This window comes from Cervus elaphus, chromosome 26 (genome assembly GCF_910594005.1).
Source record: "Cervus elaphus chromosome 26, mCerEla1.1, whole genome shotgun sequence".
Classification (NCBI taxonomy): domain Eukaryota; kingdom Metazoa; phylum Chordata; class Mammalia; order Artiodactyla; family Cervidae; genus Cervus; species Cervus elaphus.
The window spans coordinates 42,489,587-42,512,505 of record NC_057840.1 but is presented as its reverse complement, the minus strand read 5'-3'; the positions used below and the strand labels follow the sequence as shown (position 1 = coordinate 42,512,505).

Genomic DNA, 22,919 nt, shown 5'->3' with positions numbered 1-22,919 from the left:
TTCGGAAGACGCGCTGGTTCCTTCCTAATCCCAAGTGGGACATCCTGGCGCAAAGTGCTTACCCCAACAGAGACCAGAAGCAAGCAATCTGCAAACCAGCGCGCTGTGTAGCGTTATACTAAACAGAGTACTTAGAGAATGAAAATCAGGTCAAAAGGAAAGGGTACAGTGCAAAAAGGAAGAGTAAGCCACAGAAACAGAGAGATTTCTTTTCCTTTCCAAAGGAAAAAATTTATACAGTCAAACAACCAATGAGTATTTTTTAAAACCACAACTTACAACTTATGTGAGAAGGAAAAAAATAAGTCAGAGTAAAACACTAGACCACAATCCTGTGGAGTCTGGGAGAGTGTGTTTGGCGCTAAAACAGTCTACATTATTTCAAGGTTGGAGGGGTGAGCAGAGCTATGGGGCAACTTTAGCTTCCTGTTAAATCAAAAACACACGTGTAAGGCAACCGTTAAAAGAAAATGGATTATAATTCAGGGAAAGCATGATAAGATTTTTTAAAAAGAAAACAAAAATTAGAATTCGTATCCTCAGAGATAACTAGAAGGACTTAAGTGAAATTTAAAATATAACTTTCCAAAGGATAATTTTTTTAAAGTTCAGAAAATATTCCAGAATGGAGTAAAAACTCACAGAAGATGAGCAATAAACTTTTTCACCAAACGTGCATGGTTCTTGTCGGAAATGGGACAAGGCCTTCAAAACTGAAGGAAAACTAATTTGACTCTGTTGTAATCCTCACTGCAGCTAATCAGATCTGACAGCATGTCAGTGGCATTTTCAGACAATGCATGGGTTCTCTGCTACCCAATCTCTCCAGAGTACAGAAGGATACACTCCAACAAAACAAACAAAAAGAATACAAAACAAAGGACCTGAAACCCAAGAAGCAACAGACCTAACGAAGCCAAGAGTGATCCGAGAGTTTAATATGCAGGAACTAAAGCCTAGAGTGCTCACCTAATCTAATTCCCTATCCCCACTGGCCCCTAACTATTAAAGCAAAATATTACTGTGTAAACCTGACTGCCCCCCGAGAGTCAACGCCCCATCGACTTACTTGAACGAACACTCGGTCAGGTCGAAGGGAGGGCAGGCATACTGCGTGCGCCACTCAAACAAGTAGGAGCAATCGGAAGTCTCCTGGAGAAACACGGGCTGCAAGGGCAGAGACGAGCAAGTTAAACGGGAAACCCTGGGTGGCTGGTGCTTTGAGGATGCACAGAGGAAGGGACAGACCTGCTCGTTAAGCTCGAGACAAAACTGATTGAGGTTTTGAACACCGTGTCTGTAAATCACACGCGTGAACTAGGTTTAACCAGGAGGTTGCACGAGACGTTAAGAGCAGGCTCGCTTTATGAAAGACGAAGCCAGGGTGAGGTCCCCACCCTGCACACACTCACCGCCTGCGTGCTGCGGTCGCAGTAGAAAAAGATGGTGGTGGAACGCTGGTACACCTTGTGGCAGCTGTCGCCCCCCGTGTAGTTCATCTTCAGCACCCCGTTCTCGTAGGTCAGCTTCTGGGTAAAGAGACCTGCCGGAGAAGTAGCCGGGGAAACGGGGATGGGCTCAGGAAGCCCCCGGCTGGTCAGCACAGACGCGGCCCATCACAGGCCCTGAACAAACCCCGATAAGACCGAGCACGCCTGGCCCACCGGCTCCTTGAACCAGGCCTCCTCTCGCCCCAGGCCGTGACCTTCAGACCAACAGACACACAGACCACAGACCGACAGGTCGATGACACGCAGACACTCCTCGACCCGATGAGCTCAGAGGATGCTGGTTCCGCGGGGAGGCCCATGGACTCACCCTGTCAGCTACTTCATGATTTTTTAAAAATTCATAAATGCATCACTACCTGCCCAGCTGCTGAGAGCGCGTGAGGACCGACAGCCTGCCCTACCAGCTTCACGGCCCAGCCCTGCACCAGACACATGCCCTTTGTCTCTGTTCCACAAAGTACCACCCCAGAGCACCCACCAGCAGTCCAGTGGGGCCCAAAGCTGGGATAAAAAAGAAGGAATATGAATTGAGGACTAGTGTTGCTAAAAAAGAATGAAATAAACTCTTTTTAACGACATGTGTGTGTCCTGGGTGGTTTCACAAAAACCAAGTGAAACCAGAGACATTGCTAACACAGTTTTACCAGGACACGGCAGACGTACTTCTTTTTCAAGAAAGATACTGTCTCTCGATCTTAAAACACAAGATATATCATCTTAAATATGGAATTCCATTCTTTTGCAAGAAGAGAAGGAAGAAAACCACAATACCTGCCACTTTTTTAAATCCCTCGGGTCCCCGCTTTTCCTGGCATGATGAGATGACCTTGGACTTGTCACTGGTCGGGCAGATGCCGGACGACAGCTCTCCGCAGACCCGGAAGTAGTAGGTGTATTCGCCGGCCCGAACGACGGTGTCGTTCAGACCAAGAGGTATCAGGTTATACAGGTTGCCGTGCCTCGGGTCTCTAACCTCGCAGTAGTCTCCTTCAAGAACATGAGAGGGGAAGGGCAATGACCCACACACACACACGCGCGCACGCACACACACCCACACCTTCAGGCAAGAATTCTGCAACCTTTAATCAGCTAGGTACTGTCTTAGACCTTACACACCATTTCCACCTTCTCTCCTTCTGGCTTGTATGCCTAAGACAAACCGCTCACAGTCTTCTAGAAAAGCTTAGGTCACCGGACGAATGAAGATCCACTTAAAACCAAACCTCCCGTTCATGCTCCGAAGTGTGAGACTCCAACAGCCCATCAACCCGGCAGGGGAGGAGAATGTCGTGGGTGAAGGGAGTGGAGTGGAAAACGCAAGGACAAGACGCTATCCACCCACTAATCAATACACAGGCGTCTCGAGAGAGCGCGCAAGGCTTCACATCGAAGATGCTATCAGAGCAGGCCCTACATCACACTTCCACAACGTGGGTGAGCGGGGCCAGGTCTTACCTTCCGCGCGCACAACGGGACAGGCTTCCACGGTTCTCCAGAGAAACACGAACTCACAGTCATTCTGGAGCTGGAAGGTCGGGGAGCCCTGCAACCGAAACCAGGGCTCAGTGCATGCACGTCCACTTAAGAAGGGAGTCAAACGGTAGCAGAATGGACACCCAGCTCTTCACCTCCACGAGAGAAGCACATGGACAGCCCTTAGGGAACACACTGGACCAGGACACTCTGGTCTGACCCCATCAACAGCCTAAAACCCCCAAACACTCTGGCAAGTTTGGCATCAGACACGGGACCTGGAGGCCGGGGGAGGCGGAAAGGAGGCTGCAAGGACACGCACCGTCGTGTGGGCACACTCGAGGTTTATCCTGGTGGAGAAACGCTGGTTCTTGCACTTGTCCCCGTTGACGTAGACGAGGGTCAGGGACCCGTTGGCGCCCACCTGAGGACTGATCTGCACGCTGCCCAGGTTCCAGCTGTTCTCTTCTGTCACCAGGCAGGACCCCACGGCAGCGCCTGCAAGGGCCGGGAGACAGCGTTGAAGGTGGCAGGGAGGGGAGGAAGGTAGGGCGAACGTGAGTCCGGGGCTTGGCACGCACCGTGGCAGCCGGGAATGTACGGAAGAGGTGTGCACACGCTTAGGTAGAAGGTCCTCTTTTTCCCCTCGTCGAACGTGTCAACCGCAGTCCAGGGCTTCCTGGCTTTGCTCAGGCCGCTGAGATCATACTCGTTCCCGGCGGAGTCTGAAACGCACAGAAGTGCTGCAGAATCCTGCCTTCCTGGCAGCCCTGGGCACCACCTTTCAACCCCACAGGCCAAGGATGCAGAAACTCAACACTCGTAACAGAAATGAGTCCCACAGGAGGCCAACAGGCATCTCCTGCAGAGACATGCACCAGCCCTGAAGCTCAAAACTGCCGTGACCGCACTTCCCGGGCAGGGCCCGTGGGTGAGACTTGGAGCTCCCGATGCAGAGTTCGATCCCTGGGCAGGGAACTAAGATCCCACATGCTACGTGGCACAGTCAACACTTTTTTACAAGTCAAAAAACTTTAATTAAAAAAAAGTTTAGTGATTCCTGATTTTAAAAATTCCTTTTAATTCAAAAACAAAAACAAACAAATAGGCTGTAACAACACAGCACCATGGCTGGGGAGGTGGGGGCTGCCACGAAGAGTGAGGACCCATCTCAGAGCCGGGGCTCCTTTCAGAGCTTTAGCCTTATTCTCTTCTTCTCCCTCCAGTCAGAAGCGCCAACAGTGTACTTGATGTTTTCCCCCTAGTTTTCTTCTCTGTCCTTAAGCAGCTTCTGATCCCAAACAAGAGCTCAAAACTGTGAACCCAGATTCGTTTCAAGAGAAGTTTTACAACTCTAGGCGTCATTCAAGGGACACATGTAACACAAATGCCATGCTGCCTGTAAAATAAAACACAGGCACACACACACATCCATATGCTCACATGCACGCACACACACTTCCGGCCGGTCTCACCTGTGACTTGGCAATCTACTGGAGAAGGCACACAGGCCAGCGCAGTTTCAAACTCGAAGAACGTGTCCCGGATGCCCAGGCGAGAGTCGATGTCCTGGTGCAGGAACCTGAGCATCCCAGGGTAAACGTCGTCGTTGCAGATGAAACGTAAGACGAAGGTGTCAGCCCTCCCTGGGAACAGAAGGCCAGACTGTTGAGAAACAGCAGGGACCACAGCGTGGCCAGTCACGTGTGGGGCACCGGGACAAAGTGCCCAGACATGAGCCTCCAGGCCATCTGCTAAGACAGTGTCACGGCACCCGATCTGTTCCAGGGACCTGAGCTATGAAGACTTCACACTCACTGGGACAGTGACCCTCGTAAGGCAGGTTCACACCATAAACACAGTGTCTTGGCATTTCTTCTATTCTAAGAAGGATGAGAGTGCTACATCCATTTATCCACCAAACACTAGAAAACCATCACTCTCCTACAAGGGCTTATTCAATAATATTTACTAAGTTCCTACTACACACAGGAGTGAGAGAAACAGAGGAAAACCGCTCTCTGGGAGCTGACCCTCAAGGCTGCTCAGCGCCCCGACAGTGAGCAGACTTCACGCAGCCTCAGCAAGCCAGATGGAAATGCAGGAAGACACAGCAGGCCGGGGCTGAGAAACCCCAGGGCTTGGGGGTGGAGGGCTCACCGGAAGGTGCCATCTGAGCCCAACCCTGAAGAAGGGAAGAAACGACCCGCCTGGCTGTCTAGAGCAGAGGCTGCTGTGAGCAGCGGGAAACACCAAGGATGAGGCTCAGATGGGGAGGGTGGGCCTTCCTGGTTGAGGGGCAGGAGGTCGGAGGGGCCCGAGCGAGGAGCAGTGGGGGTCCCATGGCCACTGGACAGGCCCAGCTGCTGCTCTGGGCACACGGGGAACCCCCCGGCAGGGGGGGGGTGGTCTGAGCTGGGAGCAATACAACCCAACAGTTCAAACATCACTTGACTTGCGGAGCCGAGCACAGACCGCTGGGGAGGTGGGCAGGGAGGAAGCGGAGATGGCACCGTCAATACAGAGGCTCCTGCGGGGAGGGGACCACGTGGGCAGAGGCTCCACGGACGGAAGAACCCTGGAGTCATTACCATTTTACTGAGTCCCGCAGTGGTCCCCAGAGATGCCTGGTTTTCACAGGAGGAAACTGAAGCAGAGGGAGAGGGAGGGACAAGCCTGGAGCAACACAGCTCTAAGGTCAGACGTGTGCTGCACCCCTGGGGGCTGCTGGCGCCTGGATCCCAACCCAGCAGACAAATGTCAGCGGCTGTCAGCCACACGACCACACTGATAACCCCGCAAGAGACACGGGGTCGTTTTCCAAATTAGGCTAAAATATATATATGTCTATATACACACACATGCACATAAATGTCTAATCTAGTTCATTATTAAACAGTGGGGTCATTTTCCAAATTAGGACAAAAAAAAGGATACATAAATGCCTAATCTATTCCATTTTTAAACAGTACTCTGGAACTGGAAATGAAGAGAATTATAAACAAGACTGAAGGGACCGCTCTGATGGTCTGATGGTTAAGATTCTGAGCTTCCACCGCAGGGGGAATGCATTCAACCCCTGACTGGGGAACTAAGACCCCATGTACCACACAGGGTGGCCAAAAAATTTTTTTAATAAAATATTAATAAAACACAAAAGTGAAGCACATTTCTTTTTTGATATCGAGGTGAGCAAGCAGCTGACCCTTTGGACCCAGAGGTGCAGAACTTTATGTCTGTAAAGCAAAGGATTCCTATCCCTCTGGGCTCTGCGAACAGATTAAAATCATCCGTCTGTGTCCAAATCCTCCCCAACAAATGAGGCACAATGAGAGCAATTCCCTTTTTAGGCCAACCCTTCGCAGACCTGACAGCAGCCCACAGACCCACGTCTTCTGTCCTCGAAGTTAAGAAGACCCCTGATTTTTAATCCCCTTCCCAGGAATCCTGAAATCAGCCTTTCAACACCCTAGGAGTCCTCTTCCCGGCGTGTTAATGCATCTGTCAGCTAGAGGCAAGGTGCACGGCACGAGCTGATGACTGCAGACTGGCAGAGCCATCCCCACCCCCTTGGGGATCCCGGCTCCCTCTGACACGGCCTCAGACGGCCCCCATATTTTGGGCACCAGACATCACATGACCGCCCCTTCCCGAGCCCACACCGGCGCAGTGAGAAGTGCACAGGTCCAGAAGTCAGACCACGTGGGTTCTGACCTCAGCTGTGCTCATCACCAGCTACGTGACCGTGGGCTGTGTGTGTGTGGCTGCACCTCTGGGGGCCTCCGATCCGCAATGCTGAATAAATGTGTCCATTGGCAGAGCCAGGATTTGAAGCAAGAGACCTGGCTCCCAGTACTGGCTCTCTCTCCAGGGCGTGAGGCCTTCTGGGCCTTCATCACCTGGGATGCCAGGAGGTGGCTAAGAAGGGCATAAGCCAAGATGTGAGGTGCCCGGGATTGGCGGAAAACGAAGCGGCTCAGCACACACAGGGCCTCCACGTGGGACCGGCACGCGTGCACGGTAGCTGCCACTCCACCACCACCGTCCCCCGGGGCGCTCACACTCAGCGTCACACCTGATGACGCCACAACGGCAACTCTGCTTATTATTGTTGCTTAACTCACAGCTGCAGGAAGGAACAGAAATGAGAACCCAATAAAGATGGCAAAACTGTATTATCTTCACCCATCACTTAAATATCTGAAAAACGGGGGGCAAGAGGCCGAGTGAACACTTCCCTGCTAGAGGAGCCGCTGGAGGTGCTGGTGGAAGATGTTAGGGGTTGCAGGTGTGGACAGAACCCAGTAGTCTGGGACCCTCCAGCTGCAGAATGCAGTCAGGGGCCGGGAGAACACCCTGGAGGCCAGGCACGCGCGGTGCACGTGAGGCCAGAGGGCAGCTGGACCCTGAGTGTCTACAGACGCGTGCGTTCCTCTCGGAAAGGTCGAGAGTCACAAAACCGCCAGGACGCTAGTGAGTCGCAAAAGCAAGAGGGATCTGAGCTCACCGTTGGGGTGGGAAGGAAGCCCCGCGTAGGTCAGGGTTATAAAGCCCTCGGTGGACAGCTGCAGGTTCTTCTCCAGGCCCACCAGCCTGCTTGGCTTCAGGTTCTTCAGGTCGTCCGTCTGGCTTTCTGCCTCGCAGCCGGAAGCTGGCTTCCCGTCCAGGGTGCCGCAAGCGGGCATCTCACCGCACACATTCAACTGCAGGCCAGGGGGTGAGATCAACACACCAGCTCAGGCTGCGCGACCCGCCGTAGACACAACCCCACAAGGCAAACCCTGCCCCGACCCCGCAAAGCAAACCCTGCCTTGCCAAACGGCTGTTACCCTTCAATATCATGCAAAGGACCAGCCTGCCGCGTCTGGGCAAGTAAATCCTAAAGCTAGTACATAAGGCAAAAATCAAAGCCCAAACAGCAATGTCTATAAACTGCCTCTAATGGTTTATTCAGACAGCCCTGTATCTTTAAATGTATGAGACACACTGCATGCAACAATACAGAATGTTACAGTATTTTCGATTGTAATAGGAGAAGCAGGTATGGTGGAAGTCACATTAATTAAAAAGTAAATATAATGGGATACCCCTGGTTTTTTTTTGTTTAAACAAAAGGCTTTTATTGTGCAAAAACCTTTTTTATGCTCTGAAAAACTGTTTTAAATATTCTGAAATTCTGGAAAAACCTTTCTATGGCTTTATGAAGTCACATATAAATGTGATATATGTGAATACACATATGTGTATTACATATATGTGAATACACATATGTATAATACACATAATTCGTTTCATTTAGAAAAAGTATAGGTAAGCTTTGCCAACATGATCAAGTCCCACACGTTCCTAACCTGCTGAATACTAATCTAACAATCCTCCTGAAAATTCTTGCTCTAAGTTTCCTCTGTAAACTTACACTGTGAGATACAACACAGAAAACTGTACGTTACTTAATCTTTTATCCAGTTCCCTTTTGTGTAATGATTTATCCACTTACACTAGATAGAAACTATCATTCAGTTATATACTAGCAGACATTTTAGAAATGATTCATCATTGTCAAAAAAATTAATTAATATTTGATTTTTCTCCCCAAACCTGAATTTTTAGAATACAAATCTAAACATGATTAGATGCATCCAAATTTGGAAAAAGTAGATACCCTGTATTTCTTTCTTAATTTATTTCTAATTGGAGGATAATGGCTTTACAGTCCTGTGTTGGCCCTGTATCTCTCGAAGCTACCAACACCGTTCCATTTAAAGCCAGAAGTTGACAGAATGGAGCGGAACTCGCTCTTGGGTGTGAGACATGGACAGACTTCTCTATCACGGGTCAGTGTTTATGGACAATGTACACAAAGTTAAGATCTCCGTACACAAAGTGTCTTTCCTTAAGATCACAGTTTCCTATCTAAGAAACGGCCGTGGAGGAACACACCCAGGCCGACGGCCAGCAGCCACGCAGCCCGCAGGAGGACACGTGGCGGGCCAGCCCTGCAGGGCCAGGTGCCAGGACGCCACGCCAAGCAGCCGGCCGGTGGGCGGTGCTGCCGGGGGCCCTTCTGGCAGCACAAAGCCCAGCGCCCTGGCTCCCGGGAGCCTGGTCACCCCACCACGACCGTCATCTGGAGCCTGTCCCTGTTGCCTGCAACCCCTCAGCCGTCACCTCCTCCTGCCCACCCCCCCACCCCCAGCCACTGCACAGAAGGAGCCTTTCTGGTTGGTTCTCCGTCGGATCGCCTCTTCCAGCATGGCCCCTACAGAGGTCATCTTTTCTGGCATGTTCTTCTAGGGTCACCTCCTCGGGCAAGTCCTCCAAGGGACTCGCCTCTTCTGACGGGCCCCCAACGGGCTCCACCTTGAAGCTCCTGTCTGAGTCTCACACTCACACAGGCAGCCAAACACACTGCACTCACCTACGACAACCTGTCCCGAGCCAAACTCTGGGGCTAGCGACCTCTGAGAGGGGGTGGGGAAGGGAGGGGCCACGAGCACCATGCCGCTGGCTGACAAGCCCGCCCCGTGTCGGTGACGGGCCCCATCGGGGGTCTCCAGGCTCCGGCGCAACCTGCACGCCCTCCCACATGCGCTGTGCCTACAATGCCCCCTCTGTTTCAGTTTTATGACCGTCTCATCCCAGCTTCCTGCTTTCAAAGGTTAGTCTCTCCTTCCAATGTGGATTCTGCTAGAAAATGTTAAACCGAAATACAGAATTTGAAAAAGCTCTTTGCCAGCAGCGCTTCGTGAAAATCAAAGTCGCCCAGTCACGTCCGACTCTTTGCGATCCCATGGAATTCTCCAGGCCAGAATACTTGAGTGGGTAGGCTTTCCCTTCTCCAGGGGACCTTCCCAACCCAGGGATGGAACCCAGGCCTCCCGCCTTGCAGAAGGATTCTTTACCAGCTGAGCCACCAGGGAAGCCCTTAGCTTATAATGGAACACAGTAAGTGGAGTTTCTCCTCTTTGCTGCTCCAGACACACTGCCAGGGCCGCCCATGAAGGAAGGGCTGTCCGAAGATTCCGGAGCATGCCATCAGCCCGTCTCCCTTTTACAGGTGGGCATGATCACCATTTCCTCTTGACCCGGGGCTCAAAACCCCAGTGGGCATGAGAACCAGCCGGGGCCTTGTCAAAAGAGCCTGCTGGGCCCCACCCCCGAGATGCTGCCCTGGCCACAAGTTCCCAGGCCACGTGCATGCTGCTGGCTAGGGACCACCACGCCAGACGCAGGGCCAGAACCAGGAGCAGCCAACGATGTTCTGTTCCTAGTTCCCATCTGCAGAGCAGGAGGGGCAAGGGTTTCACCTCATCTCCCCTTACACTTGGACTTCTTGTCTCCTCCTGGGTGAGGGCTACCATCCATGCCCTGGGCAGCTCCTAAGGACACCTGCCTCCCCTGTCACGAGATGAGGGTGAGCTCCACACCTCCTCCCATCCTTCCAAGGCAAATCAAGAGTGCACCCAAGGCAAATCAAGAGTGCACCCCGCAAGTCTTACCACAAACGTCTTGCCGATGCCCGAGGCAATGTATCCTTGGGAGTTGTTCAGTGGGTTCAGGTCAAACACGTACCCGCTGTTGGGGTCCCTGATGGAGCAGGCCTGTGGGAACGAAAGGGGCAAAGAGGCACATTCAAGCCCGGTCCCGGAGGACATGGCAGGGACAGAGCATCGCCCACGCCTGCCTGGCACTGACCCCATCGGAGAAGCGGCCCCGGGCGAGCTCACAGTGCCTTGTGGTGCTGCGCCCGAGGCGCCCCAGGTGGGACAGCAACTCAGAGATGCCACCCTCACCTGAGCCCCCAAGACTGCTGCATTCACCCAAACAAGACCTCGGCTGAGCCCCAAGGAAAAGTGAGGAACCATAAGTGAAGTGAAAGCCGCTCAGTCGAGTCCGACTCTTTGCAATCCCATGGATTATACAGTCCATGGAATTCTCCAGGCCAGAACACTGGAGTAGCCTTTCCCTTCTCCAGGGGATCTTCCTGACCCAGGAATCGAACCCAGGTCTCCTGCACTGCAGGCAGATTCTTTACCAACTGAGCTATCAGGGAAGCCCAAATCAGAGACAGACCCATGAGAGATCCACAAATAACTCCCTGTCTCTCCTCCTCATCTAGGAGGTGCAGTGCGCCCCCTTCCCCGTGTCTTCTTCCCGCCCCGCCCACCCTACGCAGAGAATGGCGCGGCGGCTTCAGAAACCACTGGGCGGGGGCCGCAGGCTCCCCGCCCCCCGCATCCTCCCGAGCCCCACGAGCCCGGGACCCCGTGCTGGGCACATTCCTCTGGGTGAGCTCTGCCACCCGGAGGAGACCTGAAAAGGCAGGTGAGGACAGCGGGCAGGCCAGAGGCAGGGGTGTGGCTGGCGTCAGAGCGTGAAAACCTCAAGCGACACGTGAGCCCACACAGGCCGTATACTACGGCCAAGGGGGCGCCGACGTGTCCCGGGTGTGGCCGTAGTGTTAAATTAAGCCTCCAACCCGAGCGGCAGAGCGCCCCGGGGCCCCCAAGAGGCCAGGGGGACTGCGGGAGGGAGGGAGAGAGAGGGTGGAGGCTGGGAAACGGGGGAGCAGAAGGGAAGTCCTGGTTCTCATCCCAGGCCGGGAGGTGGGCCAGGGCAGAGGGTGGGGAACACGGGACCCCTTCCAAACGCCAGCTGTCCAGGCAGGGAGTAGGGGGAGGGAGGGAGGGGCGGGGCCGGGACGCTGGGCGGGAGGGGCCGGGGCAGCGCGGTCAGGGGCCTGGGACCGCACCCGTACCTGGTCTGTGTCCACGGTGACTCGGATGGGACAGGCTGCCTCCGTGTTCCACAGGAAGCTGACCACGCACTCCCAGTTGAGAGAAAATATGGGATGGGTTTGCTGAAAGGCCAAATCCGGGATACAAGTCAACTCGAGGCCATGAAACACGCTCAAACCACCAGAACACTAGGTGGATGACAAAGAACGAGTTCAAGTCCGTGGACTAACATACAGGGAGTGGGTGAGGAGCTTAACCTGCCTCATCTGACGACGACGTCATCCTTCCTACTAAGGAGACTGTTCTCTCTTACATGTGAATGCCAGTGAATCTACCTGGGGAGGTCACACCAAGAGTAAATGGTAGAACTGGGATCCAAATCTGGGTCAGAGTCCGAGACTGTGCTTTTAAACACCATTCTACACCCAGAGTCGGACTATAAAGAAAGCTGAGCACCAAAGAATTGATGCTTTTGAACTGTGGTGTTGGAGAAGACTCTTGAGAGTCCCTTGGACTGCAAGGAGTTCCAACCAGTCCACCCTAAAGGAGATCAGTCCTGGGTGTTCATTGGAAGGACTGATGTTGAAGCTGAAACTCCAATACTTTGGCCATCTGATGAAAAGAGCTGACTCATTTGAAAAGACCCTGATGCGGGGAAAGACTGAGGGCAGGAGGAGAAGTGGACGACAGAGGATGAGATGGTCGGATGGCATCACTGACTCAATGGACCTGAGTTTTAGTGAACTCCAGGAACTGGTGATGGACAGGGAGGCCTGGCCTGCTGTGGTCCATGGGGTCACAAAGAGTCGGACACGACTGAGCGTCTGAACTACACCCAGACACAGAACAGCGAGGCCCCCGGACCAGGTGCGCACGAGGGCGGCCACGTGACTGCGCCTCAGGCAAGGCTGGCTGACGGGGTGGGGTGTGCTCGACCGGCGGCCGCACCAGCTCCCACACGGGTACAGCCTCCACGGCCAGCTGGACACCAGGGGTGTGATGAGCACTTCCCCAGTGAGCCTCGGGGCGGGGCCTCCACCCGCCCTCTGTGACAGGTGAGGACACGGGGGCGGGGGGGGCACAGAGGAGCTGAGCAGCCCGCTCAGATGCGCGGGGGAAGGGGACACAGCCACTGGCCCCCACGCCCCCCCGCCCTCTTAGCTGCGGCATCACCCACGGTGAACGGCAAACACGCCCGTCCCTGCGGGCCCACCACGTGGCTGTGAGAAGCCCCAGGGGAACCGCAGCACCCCCGGGGACGTGGCTCTCCATTTGCTCTGTGTGGACCAGTGCTGAGGGATACACTAACAGCGTGAAATCGCTGTGAAAACTGAAAAACACCGTCCGAATAGGATGACACAGGGAAGCTGAAAAAATAAGGGTCTGAGAGGGTTTCCTGGAACTGTCCAGTATCTCCACCACAAAGAGATTCCAGAGAGGGGAGGGGAGGGGGACGAGGCCCAGCAGAGGGGACAGAGGGCCCCAGGGTGGGGTTCGAAGGGGCCCTGGAGGCGGCCAGCAAGGTCCCAGCTGCTCAGCCAGCATTCCTTCCTGGCGCTGAGAGCAGAACTCGGGAAGCCCAGCTCAGGCTTATCAGCGTGTGTTTATGGCTCAGCTATGTGACGCTTTGCTTGTACAAGCCTAGCTCGGCCCGTGAGCCTTTTCCTCCCCTTATCAGGCCAACTTTCTTAAGCTCTTAAGACGTGATCTCCTGGGAAAAAAATCGTGTGCTGGCAAAGGACAGAGAGAACTTGACATCTGTAAGATGACTAGGATGGGAGTGACGGAGCCCCCGCCTGCGAGGTGGAGTGGACACGCTGGGCCAGTGACACGTCCACCAAAATGAAGGACCCAGCAACTGACCCTTACGGAGCACCGCCAACCCTCGGAAATAATCTGTTTGACGATAAATGTGAACTCTATCATCCCCACTGCATGACCATCGAAGAGCTTGGTGACTGCTCAAAAAACATGTGACGCAATTATAAATGTCAAGCTCCAGGTTAAAAAATAAAAGCAGTTAGGTTTAGAATAACAGTGGACACGGTGGAAATGGACCCCGTGATGGATGCACAGCATTGTAACAGCATTAATGCCACTAAACTCTACGCCTAGAAATGGCTAAGACAGTAAATCTTGTGTTATACTGATGTATCTTCTACTACATTGGTTTTTAAAAACCAGCAGGGAGTGTATATAATGGGCGAAGTTAAGTGAGACAGAGAAAAAGAAATATCGTGAGACACCCCTTATATGCAGACAGACTCTAAAAAGAAATGACACAGTAAATGAACTTATTTACAAAAGAGAAATGGACTCGCAGACTTAAGAGAATGGCCCTGGCCTCCCCGAGTCTGTGGCACGCGGACCTCAAGCAGAACCAAGCAGGACCCGCAGCCCGTGCAGAGACAGAGGAGCCCGAGCAAGCGAGGCCGGCGCTGCCCCACCCCCTCACCAGGCTGCCGGTGGTGCAGACGAGGTGGATCCTGGTGGTGTAGGTGGTGCGCTTCTGGTCACTGGTGGTGCAGGCGGAGCCATTGACGTACTCCAAGAGCAGGCTGCCGCTGTCCTCCACCACGGGGCCCGTCTTCGCCACCCCCAGGTTGCTGATGGAGACGGTCTCAGAGTACGATCCCTGCAAACACGTGCGGCTGTTAGCTTTCCCCTTGGAGAGAGGACAACTGCGTCCTTCGTCACTGACACGGTGCGCGTTTTGTTACGCACGGCAGGTGGGCGGCTGTTAGCTTTCCCCCTCGAGAGAGGACAACTGCGTCCTTCGTCACTGACACGGTGGGCATTTCGTTACAGACGGCAGCTGGGTCCTACAGACTTGCCACCGATGCTGGATTAGCGAGTTCAGAACCACCATTCCTCCAAAGGAGGGAAACACAGACAGCCCTCGATACCCACAGGTTCTGCATCTGCAGAGTCAACCGACTTCAGGTGGAAAATACTCAGGGGAAAGAAATCCCAGAAAGCTCCAGAAAGCAAACCTTAAATTAGCCACCCGCGTCTACTAACACAGCACCTACACTGTGTCAAATACTGTAAGTAATCTGGAGAGAAATTACGGGGTGGACGTGCACCCGGGGACATGCAAACACTGACACTGCCCATCACGGACTTGCGCACCCTCGGGTTCTGGGTACCAGCCAGGATCCTAGAACCGATCCACTCCACACACCGAGGGACAACCCCTAGGGACATTTATCTCCCATAGACTGCGATCATGAAACCTCAAAACCCTGGCAGGCCCTTTCTATTTCACAAAAGTGAAAACGAGGTTCAGACATGTTAAGCAACCTATCCAAGGCCACTCCTCTCCCAGGCATTCGAGGAAGGACGAAGCCCGGTCCACGTGTGGCCAGGAGCCAAGAGCTTCCAGCACCGCACTGCCCGCCCCCTCCAGCCTCCATAGTCTGGACGTCTGGGTAGCAGAACCAAGACAAAAATGCAGAGCCACGCCAGGCCACTCTGCACACGTCCACAACAGACCATGAGAGCACCCGGGCACTGATTTAGGGGTTACAAATGAACAGCGGCAAGTAGACAAGCTTGCAAATACAGAATCCGTGAATAATGAGAGCAGACTGTCCTTGGAGGCCGCTGCTCCAACACAGAGCACACACGTGCCCAAGTGCACGCGAACACACCACCACGCTCCACTCAGCCAGCAGGGTGCGCCCATCAGCTTCCCTGAAAACACCTCTGAGCCGCCGTGTAACGGACCCCGGGGAAAGTACATCCCCCACACGCTGTTTACAAAGAAGCACACAGACGTCTTTATTTTAAGATGCACCATGTACAAGGCACCCAGGGGAGCGTTGCCGAGGTTCTGGCAGTGACTGCGTTCCATCGAATGACAGACTGCAGCCTGCATTCCGGGCACGAAGGGCTGGGGCTCGGATCTGACAAGCAGGCGTCCCCCTCTAATCAGTCCAGAAACAAGAACTCTCCTTGACAAACGTCTGCTGTTCAGAGTCACTTCCTCTGCCGAGAACCGTGAGCAGAGGCGGTCCCCCACACCCAGGGTTATTTGTTTTTTCATTTTAAATCTGAGTGATGACTCAAGTGTGATCGCATCTCTTGGGGGCAGGGGGGCAGGTGAGTTCACAGCGAGGCACCCCTTTCCACCTCAAGGGGCTTCTCAGCACGAGCTGGACCCACTCAGAGCCCCCCACTCTACCGCCAAGTCCCGGCTCGGGAGGGAGGGGCGGGCCGCCTCACCTGCTCGCCCTGGTACTTCATCTGACAGGCGGACGCGTAGCGGTCGCAGCCTGGCACCGGGTTGAGAGGGCGACACACGTTGATGTAGTACTTGCGCCACGTGTTGCGTGCCCCGCCGTTGTCCAGGGAGTACCAGTTGCCCCCGGGACCGCCCTCGGATTTCGCTAGCCTGAAAGGTCAAGGGGGAAACGCACGCTTTTTCCAGCCGACAGCTTTCGGCCCGATGATTCATTTCCAAGCGGTTAGAGAAATAAGAAGGGAAGGTACGCTGCCTATCAAACCCCCAGAAGCCAACCCCATTGCGCCTCCTCTCCAGCCTCACGAGACGCAGCCCTCTCTGCACACCTGGGACCACCTCCACACCGACAGGCATCGCTCTGAACGGCGCAGCTGAAGACAGAGGTTTTTGGTGGGCAAACACTAGCTGATCCTGCAGAGGCTCCCAGACCATTAGAATTCACGCTGCTTGGAGCTCCCCACCCTGGTCCTGCACGCGCTCTCACCAGCTCAAGGACATGCCCACCGGCAGGGCCTAAGCAACCTCGGCCCTAGCTGGACAGGGCCAGGCCGAGGGCAGGCGGGCCCGCCTCACCTGGAGAGGTCGTACTGGTCCAGTGTGACGGGGTCGGTCACGACGCACTCCAGCGGCTCCTCCGGGCAGGCGTAACTGGTGTACCACCGGAAGTTGTATGTAGAGTTATCTTCCTCCTAATCTCGGGACAAGGACAGGAACACGGGAGGGACGGCAGAGAAGAAGACTCGTTATACACAGCCAGCATTTTGAAAAAGGTGGGGCATTTTTTCCTAAGTAAGAATCGGAGGCAAGTTCATCTCCTTTGTCCATCCTCTCTCGTTCTATTAAAAGGAAGACTGCCCAGCAGCGAGTTAAGATGGAACCCTAGCCTCTGTTACGTGGGAACAAGGCAGCGCTGTTGATGCTTTTGTGTGGTTTGTACCCCAAACCAGCAGTGTCAAGGGCTGTGACTGAGGGTGGGATGGCCCCTGTTGCTCAGAAAATATACACTGCCCGTGTCCCCTGGCAAATCTAAAAGGATTAATTAAAATCAAAGGAGCTGAGGCTGTGCCCAGGAAACCAGGCTAATAATGGCTCTGCTTCTAAATAGAGGGCCCAAGACAGGATCCTGGATAAGTCCCGGGAAGCCAGACAACGTGACGGCTTCTCCCTGGGGACCATCCCAGCTCATGTGTCACCTACATCAGAACCTCCCTCACTCCAGAAAAGTCACGAGCCCCGTCTTCACCCACTTTCTTCTCCTCCCCTGCCTTTACGAGACTGACAACCGCTTCCTCTTTGGCCCTGTCGCCGAGCAGACGCACATGTGCACCCGTGGCTCCCACCTGATACTCAGGGAAACCCACTCCGGCGTCTCGGTCACAGAGAAAGGTGATGAGCGTGGCTCTCGGCGTGCGCTTCTCGTCATTGTAGGGTGTGCCGTCCCTGTAGGTCAGCTGGATCATCCCGTCGTAATACGAAAGCTTACCGTTGCTGCGTCCCAAGTTCCAAAACTTCCTATCGCTAAAAGAAGCCGAGCGTTTCTCAGGAAAGATGGCAGGACCAGCGCTGAGCGATGCTGGGGCGCTGAAGGAGGGGCGCCGGGCCGCTGGGGGGGGGTGGTTGCCAAGACCCCGGCGGCAAGATCTCCACACAGTGGGTGTGGGAAGGTGAACCCACTCCCACGCCGGACCCGGATCCACGGTCAGCACCACCGCTTTAAGGCCCAGCTCCCTTCACCTAAGCTAACGCTGCACTGAACTTGGAGAAGCAGGGGCACAGATCCCCCAGGCGGCCGGGAAGCGCTGACTGCACATAAGTGAAGGCCCCCCTCAACCCCGCACACCCACTTCCCATCCCGCCCCTCCTCTGGAAGCTAAACGCCCTCAGTCCAGGCCCTCCCGAGGTTTAAAGGCGTGTCGGAGAAGGACACTGGCAGGCGGCAGACCTGTCCTGGAGGAGGACGTCTGCGCGCACAGGACACCCGAGGGAGCACCCGGGTCGCAGAGCGGTCACTTGCCTTTTGGAGATCTGACAGGCGCCCGAGTCGGGCGGGCAGATGCCCATGGACACTGGGCCGCACACGTTGATGTGGAACTCGTACTGGTCCGTCTGGACCCTGTAGGTGTCCTTCTTCTTCGTGAGAGGCGCCAAGTCAAAAGAAAACCCTAAGGAAGAACCAAAAGCACCCCAGGCGGTCAGAGCGTGGGGTGCAGGAGAGGCCGGCCCGGCCAGGACAGCCATCACCGACCTCCCCCCGGGGACAGGCCGCCTCCTCCTTCACCACCTCACCCCTTTCCGCCGCGTTCACCCAACGCCCGAGTCAGAGCCCACAGTTCCTGGCTGAATGAACCACCATTGTGTCGGAAGCGGGACCACAACCACGATACGATGACCTTGAAAAGGCTACAGTGGGTTTCACGGCCAGAAAGGCTCTCGGAACACCTTTTCAGACATGATTTATTTCCTGTGTTCCTTGGGTTTCACGATCAGGAAACCCACTTCAACTATGAATATCAGAGAGGTTTTTTTCATTATCTCAAATAAGCCTCAAAACACCAGATTTCCAGGGTTCTGGTCAAACAGTATTAACATACATTCTGAAGCAGGTTATCACCTCTGAAACACTCAATGAGAAAATGTTAGAAAACAAACAGTGGTGGCTCAGTGGTTAAGGATCTATCTGCCTGCTAATGTAGCAGACATGGGTTCGATCCCTGATCTGGGAAGATCCCATGTGCTGCGTTAACAGCTAAGCCCATGCTGCACAACTACTGAAGCCCATGCTCCTAGATAAAGCCCACACTCCAAAAGAGAAGCCACTGCAATGAGAAGCCCCCCACTCCCCCAAACCAGAGAAAAGCCTAAGTAGCAATGAAGATCCAGTGCAGCCAAAAAACAAACAACTAAAAAACAAACTAAAGCCAGCTGAAGCGGTCCCAAGAGAGGCTGCCCCACAGGGCACTCGGACACGCACCTGCCTGGGAGTCAAAGACCGTGCAGTTGTCCCCCTCGGTCCTGGAGAGCACGCAGGCCGCGGCTGTGTACCACTCAAACTCGTAGAAGCAGCCGTCAGCACTGGAGGTTGTCAGCACCGGGGGACTTTCTAAATCACCTGTTGATGGGGGTACACAGACTGGTCACTGATCCAGTCTCGAGAAGCTTCCACCGTTCTCAAAGCAGCTCTATAAATACTGATCTGAGGTCGCTAGAGTGGTCACACCGACAGGGACAGGACAAGGGTGGGGGTGAACTAGTGTTTAAAGGGGACACAGCTTCAGCTCGGGGGGATGAGCAAGTTCTGCAGATGGACGGTGGTATAAACGTACTTAACGCACCACGTGAACGTAAGGTGCTTAACGCCACTGAACTACGGTTAAAGGGGCGAATTTCATCTTATGTACGTTTTACAATTCCTTTACAATGGTAAACTTCATGTTATGTATATTTTACAATCTTAAAATTAAAAAAAAAAATACTGTCCCCAGTCCTTGAACTTATCTCACAGCCGGGAATTTATCCAAAGGAAATCTTCCAACAGGAGGCAGCGGGGACATGTCACAGCACAATTAATGCTGGAAACATGTTATTAATCCAACAATAGAGAAAAAAATTGAGTAAAAATAGTAAAACCAAGCCAGGAGCAACAAGGAAGTCCCGACAGATGATAAATGTGACCAAGGCACAGAAGGGCAGTCACGGAATGACGTGTTTTGAGAAACATAAAAAATGTGCAGATGTATATATAGATCCTGACCTCTGCAAAACAATGTAAACCTATAAATAAAGGCAGATCAAGAGGAGTATTTATTGTGTGCCCGCTGAGGTCACGGACGATGTTTTGAGCCGCTCATGATGTTCCCCCTCTGGAGGAAGTCAGGGGGCCCCACGGTCGGCCGGCACCAGGCCTAAGGAAGAGGAAGCCGTGCCGAGAGCATAACTCATCTGGAAAATTGCAACATGACCCCCTCGGACACCATATGGTTTCTCCATCTCTGGGCCGGTTTGGGGTGGGGGTGATCGAATCCAGAGGGGCCACCACAATGCTTCTGGACCTCAGCGCTCTACCGCGGCGCCCCGGCGGTGGCCGGGGAGAAACACAGAAAACAGAGAACCCCAGGCAGGAGCCCAGGAGACCCTGCGATTTTTGTGTTTGCTTTTCGTTCGTACCTGGTTTGCACATGAGTGTTATATTTGTTACTATTTTCTGGCCACCACCACACTCATCACCATCTGAGTAAAAGAGATGAATATGTCCTTTCTCTCTGGTGGGAGAAGAAATAAATCTGCCCAGATTTTTATTTCCATTCTTATCTAGAAAAGAGAAAAAAAAGGGGGAACAAAACATAAGACGTGATCAAAAGGAGTTAACGACGCAGACAAGGAGGTACTGAGGGGGAGCCGAGACCCCCAGGTGGGCGCTGGCCCCTTCCCCGGCCGAGCGAGCCTGCTCAGGACGGTCAGGGGGTCTCTAGACCTGAGCGACACATCTGACCGAGCAGGGGTGGCCTTGCTGAGGACCCCGAGGGCGCCTCCAGGAGGAGGAGGAGGAAAGTGCCAGAGTGACTCACAGCATCTTTCAAGGGCAGGGGAGGCAGACAGAAGCAGGAATGCCTGTCATGAGATCCTGGAAAATAACACCGTTCCCCCATTCAGGGGGGCCTCAGCTGCCCTGAGGCACAAGGTCATTTGAAACCGAGGGGGTAGCATTTGTCCCGTGACCAAAGCAGAAACTAAATCTGTTCAGGGGCCCAAGCAGGTGACCACTCAATTCTTGGTTCAGTGACTTTTACGATAAAGCACTGAAACTCTTGTCTCAAGTCCTTTCTTAAATAAAGGCAGGGACACGGCTGCTTAAAAAGACACACCGCCATTTCTGAAGCCTGGGATAATTCCTAAAATCCAACCTGGGTTTTATATTTAAATTCACAATCCCTTATAACTCTACTCACTGCTCTGTGGGGACCTGAACGGGAAGGAAATCCAAAAAAGAGGGGACACATGTATACGTATATAGCTGATTCCCGCTGCTGATCAGCAGAAACAAACACAGCATTGTAAAACAACTGTGTGTGTGAGTCGCTCAGTTGTGTCTGCCTCTCTGTGACCCCATGGACTGCAGCCCGCCAGGCTCCTCTGTCCATGGGATTCTCCAGGCCAGAATACCGGGGTGGGTAGCTCTTCCCTTTTCCAGGGGATCGTCCTGACCCAGGGATTGAACCCGAGTCTCCTGCATTGCAGGCAGATTCTTTACCACCTAAGGTACCAAGGAACTAAAAAGCATCTGTACTCCAATAAAAAATTAATTAGAAAGTTAACAATTCACAGTCGCTTATCTAATGCTTGCAAAACAGATTCCAATTATTCTGCCTGTCGCTTTCCAGGTGAGTCTTAAGTAACATGTTTAAACACTTATATCCAATTGAGAAGCTGCGGCCAACACAGTTAAAAGCCAAGGGAACTCAAAGGGTCCATCCACTTCTCTCATGTAAGATTCCAAGAGTCCCCTTCCCCGGAAGCCATAATTCTTGAACAATTCCAGGCAGTACGGTCGTTAACAAATCAAAATCGGTTTTTTTATACAAGCACTGGCAGTTCTCTTCCTCGGGTTACAAGGTGAAAAGATAACCAAGTATTTTCCCACATGCTTCTTCCTGTCTCTAGTGAGCCCACATCAGAAGGCTTCCGCCTGCTTCAAGACGCCTGAGTGCCCCAGTTCCCTACATCTGAGTCATTAAACTCTCCTTTCCCTCCCATCCTTTATGCGCTGAACCCAGAGAGAGGAGGCTGTGCTGAACCACAGGAAGCTCGTCTTCATTCCCTCCAGGCTGCGTGCAGGCCGGCTCCGCCTGCTTCGGGGCCAGCGCTGCCTGCACGTGGGGGCGAGGCTCACCGCAGGGTACCACTCACCCACGGCACACACGGCCGCGTCTTCGGGGCAGCCCCGAGCCTGGCCTGTCTGCAGGACCCTGTGGCAGATGTTAATGAAGTAATGCTTCTTTTCTACTTCGCTCTGACTGCCATCCACGGCTTCCCAATTTTGTTCCAGTTCTGTAACCGAAAAAAAAAAAAAAAAAAAGCTTTTTCTAAGCCCTAGGCAGTGATTGCTTTTTCGTGTGAGTCACACCATAGACAGTGATGAAGCGGAAGGTAAAGGCCCGTGATCACTAAACAACAGGCTCTCACAATCTGGACCCGGGCAGGCTGGAGGCACAGACATGGGACGGGGGGGTGGGGGTCATGAATCTCAGGCTTGTTTTGAACATGACTGTAGACAGTAACAAACCAGCCCCAAACAGCTCCTCAGAAGCGGCGGCTTACCGGCGCGACCTGAGGATTAAACAGCAGAAGTTCTCCCAAGCCCCCGAGTCTGAAATCAAAAAACTGAAAAGCAGAGCCCGGCGCCAGCCCTGGGACCTGGCAGGCACAGGCCACTGGTGACGCATCTGCCTCAAGACCGCAGATAAGGCAGACTCAGCCCGGGGCTTAGCACTCGGGGCCCCCAGAAGATAAACAAGACACGGGGGGCCCCTGAACTCAAAACCGTTCACGACCCAGTCATGTTTGAACAGAAAACATCCACAGAGGGAGAAGCAGCGGGGGCTGAGAGCAGAGAGCAAGTCAAAGGCGGACCAGCCCCAAACAGCCCCCGCAGACATGACTGAGGACCAGGAGGGAAAAAGGCTGTGCACACGGAGACGATGCTCCGGCCCAGACTGGAGTCGGGGGCTCACCGTGGAAACCCCCCAGCAGTCGGAGCACACCCCACTCACTACACAGGGCCGTCTGCAACCGGAAGCACCACTTGCTAAACAAAGATACACACAGTTCTGAGAGCTGTGGTGGGAGGGCTGAGGGGCCTTCAGGCAGGAGGACGTCTAACTACCAGGGAAGGACTTTGGCTCTCCCTTCACAGCATCCTAATTATCTCGGTGCAAAGGCTACACAAAAAAACCC

At 53.7% G+C, this 22,919-nt stretch overlaps 1 protein-coding gene across 1 annotated transcript in view; it reads right to left on the bottom strand.

The window, feature by feature from the left end:
• Positions 1 to 22,919, bottom strand: part of IGF2R (insulin like growth factor 2 receptor) — a 101,399-nt gene that overhangs the window by 27,510 nt on the left and 50,970 nt on the right. Inside the window, exons 12-29 of the mRNA XM_043888128.1 lie at positions 21,873 to 22,013; positions 20,133 to 20,276; positions 18,940 to 19,077; positions 17,983 to 18,130; positions 17,309 to 17,486; positions 16,542 to 16,657; positions 15,950 to 16,118; positions 14,178 to 14,357; positions 11,743 to 11,844; positions 10,484 to 10,585; positions 7,492 to 7,687; positions 4,460 to 4,630; positions 3,566 to 3,709; positions 3,307 to 3,482; positions 2,967 to 3,054; positions 2,283 to 2,498; positions 1,413 to 1,543; positions 1,070 to 1,167 (exon numbers count right to left, since the gene is read on the bottom strand). Coding sequence (XP_043744063.1) covers positions 1,070 to 1,167; positions 1,413 to 1,543; positions 2,283 to 2,498; positions 2,967 to 3,054; positions 3,307 to 3,482; positions 3,566 to 3,709; positions 4,460 to 4,630; positions 7,492 to 7,687; positions 10,484 to 10,585; positions 11,743 to 11,844; positions 14,178 to 14,357; positions 15,950 to 16,118; positions 16,542 to 16,657; positions 17,309 to 17,486; positions 17,983 to 18,130; positions 18,940 to 19,077; positions 20,133 to 20,276; positions 21,873 to 22,013 — 2,638 coding nt within the window. The remainder of the gene's footprint in view (positions 1 to 1,069; positions 1,168 to 1,412; positions 1,544 to 2,282; positions 2,499 to 2,966; positions 3,055 to 3,306; positions 3,483 to 3,565; positions 3,710 to 4,459; positions 4,631 to 7,491; positions 7,688 to 10,483; positions 10,586 to 11,742; positions 11,845 to 14,177; positions 14,358 to 15,949; positions 16,119 to 16,541; positions 16,658 to 17,308; positions 17,487 to 17,982; positions 18,131 to 18,939; positions 19,078 to 20,132; positions 20,277 to 21,872; positions 22,014 to 22,919) is intronic.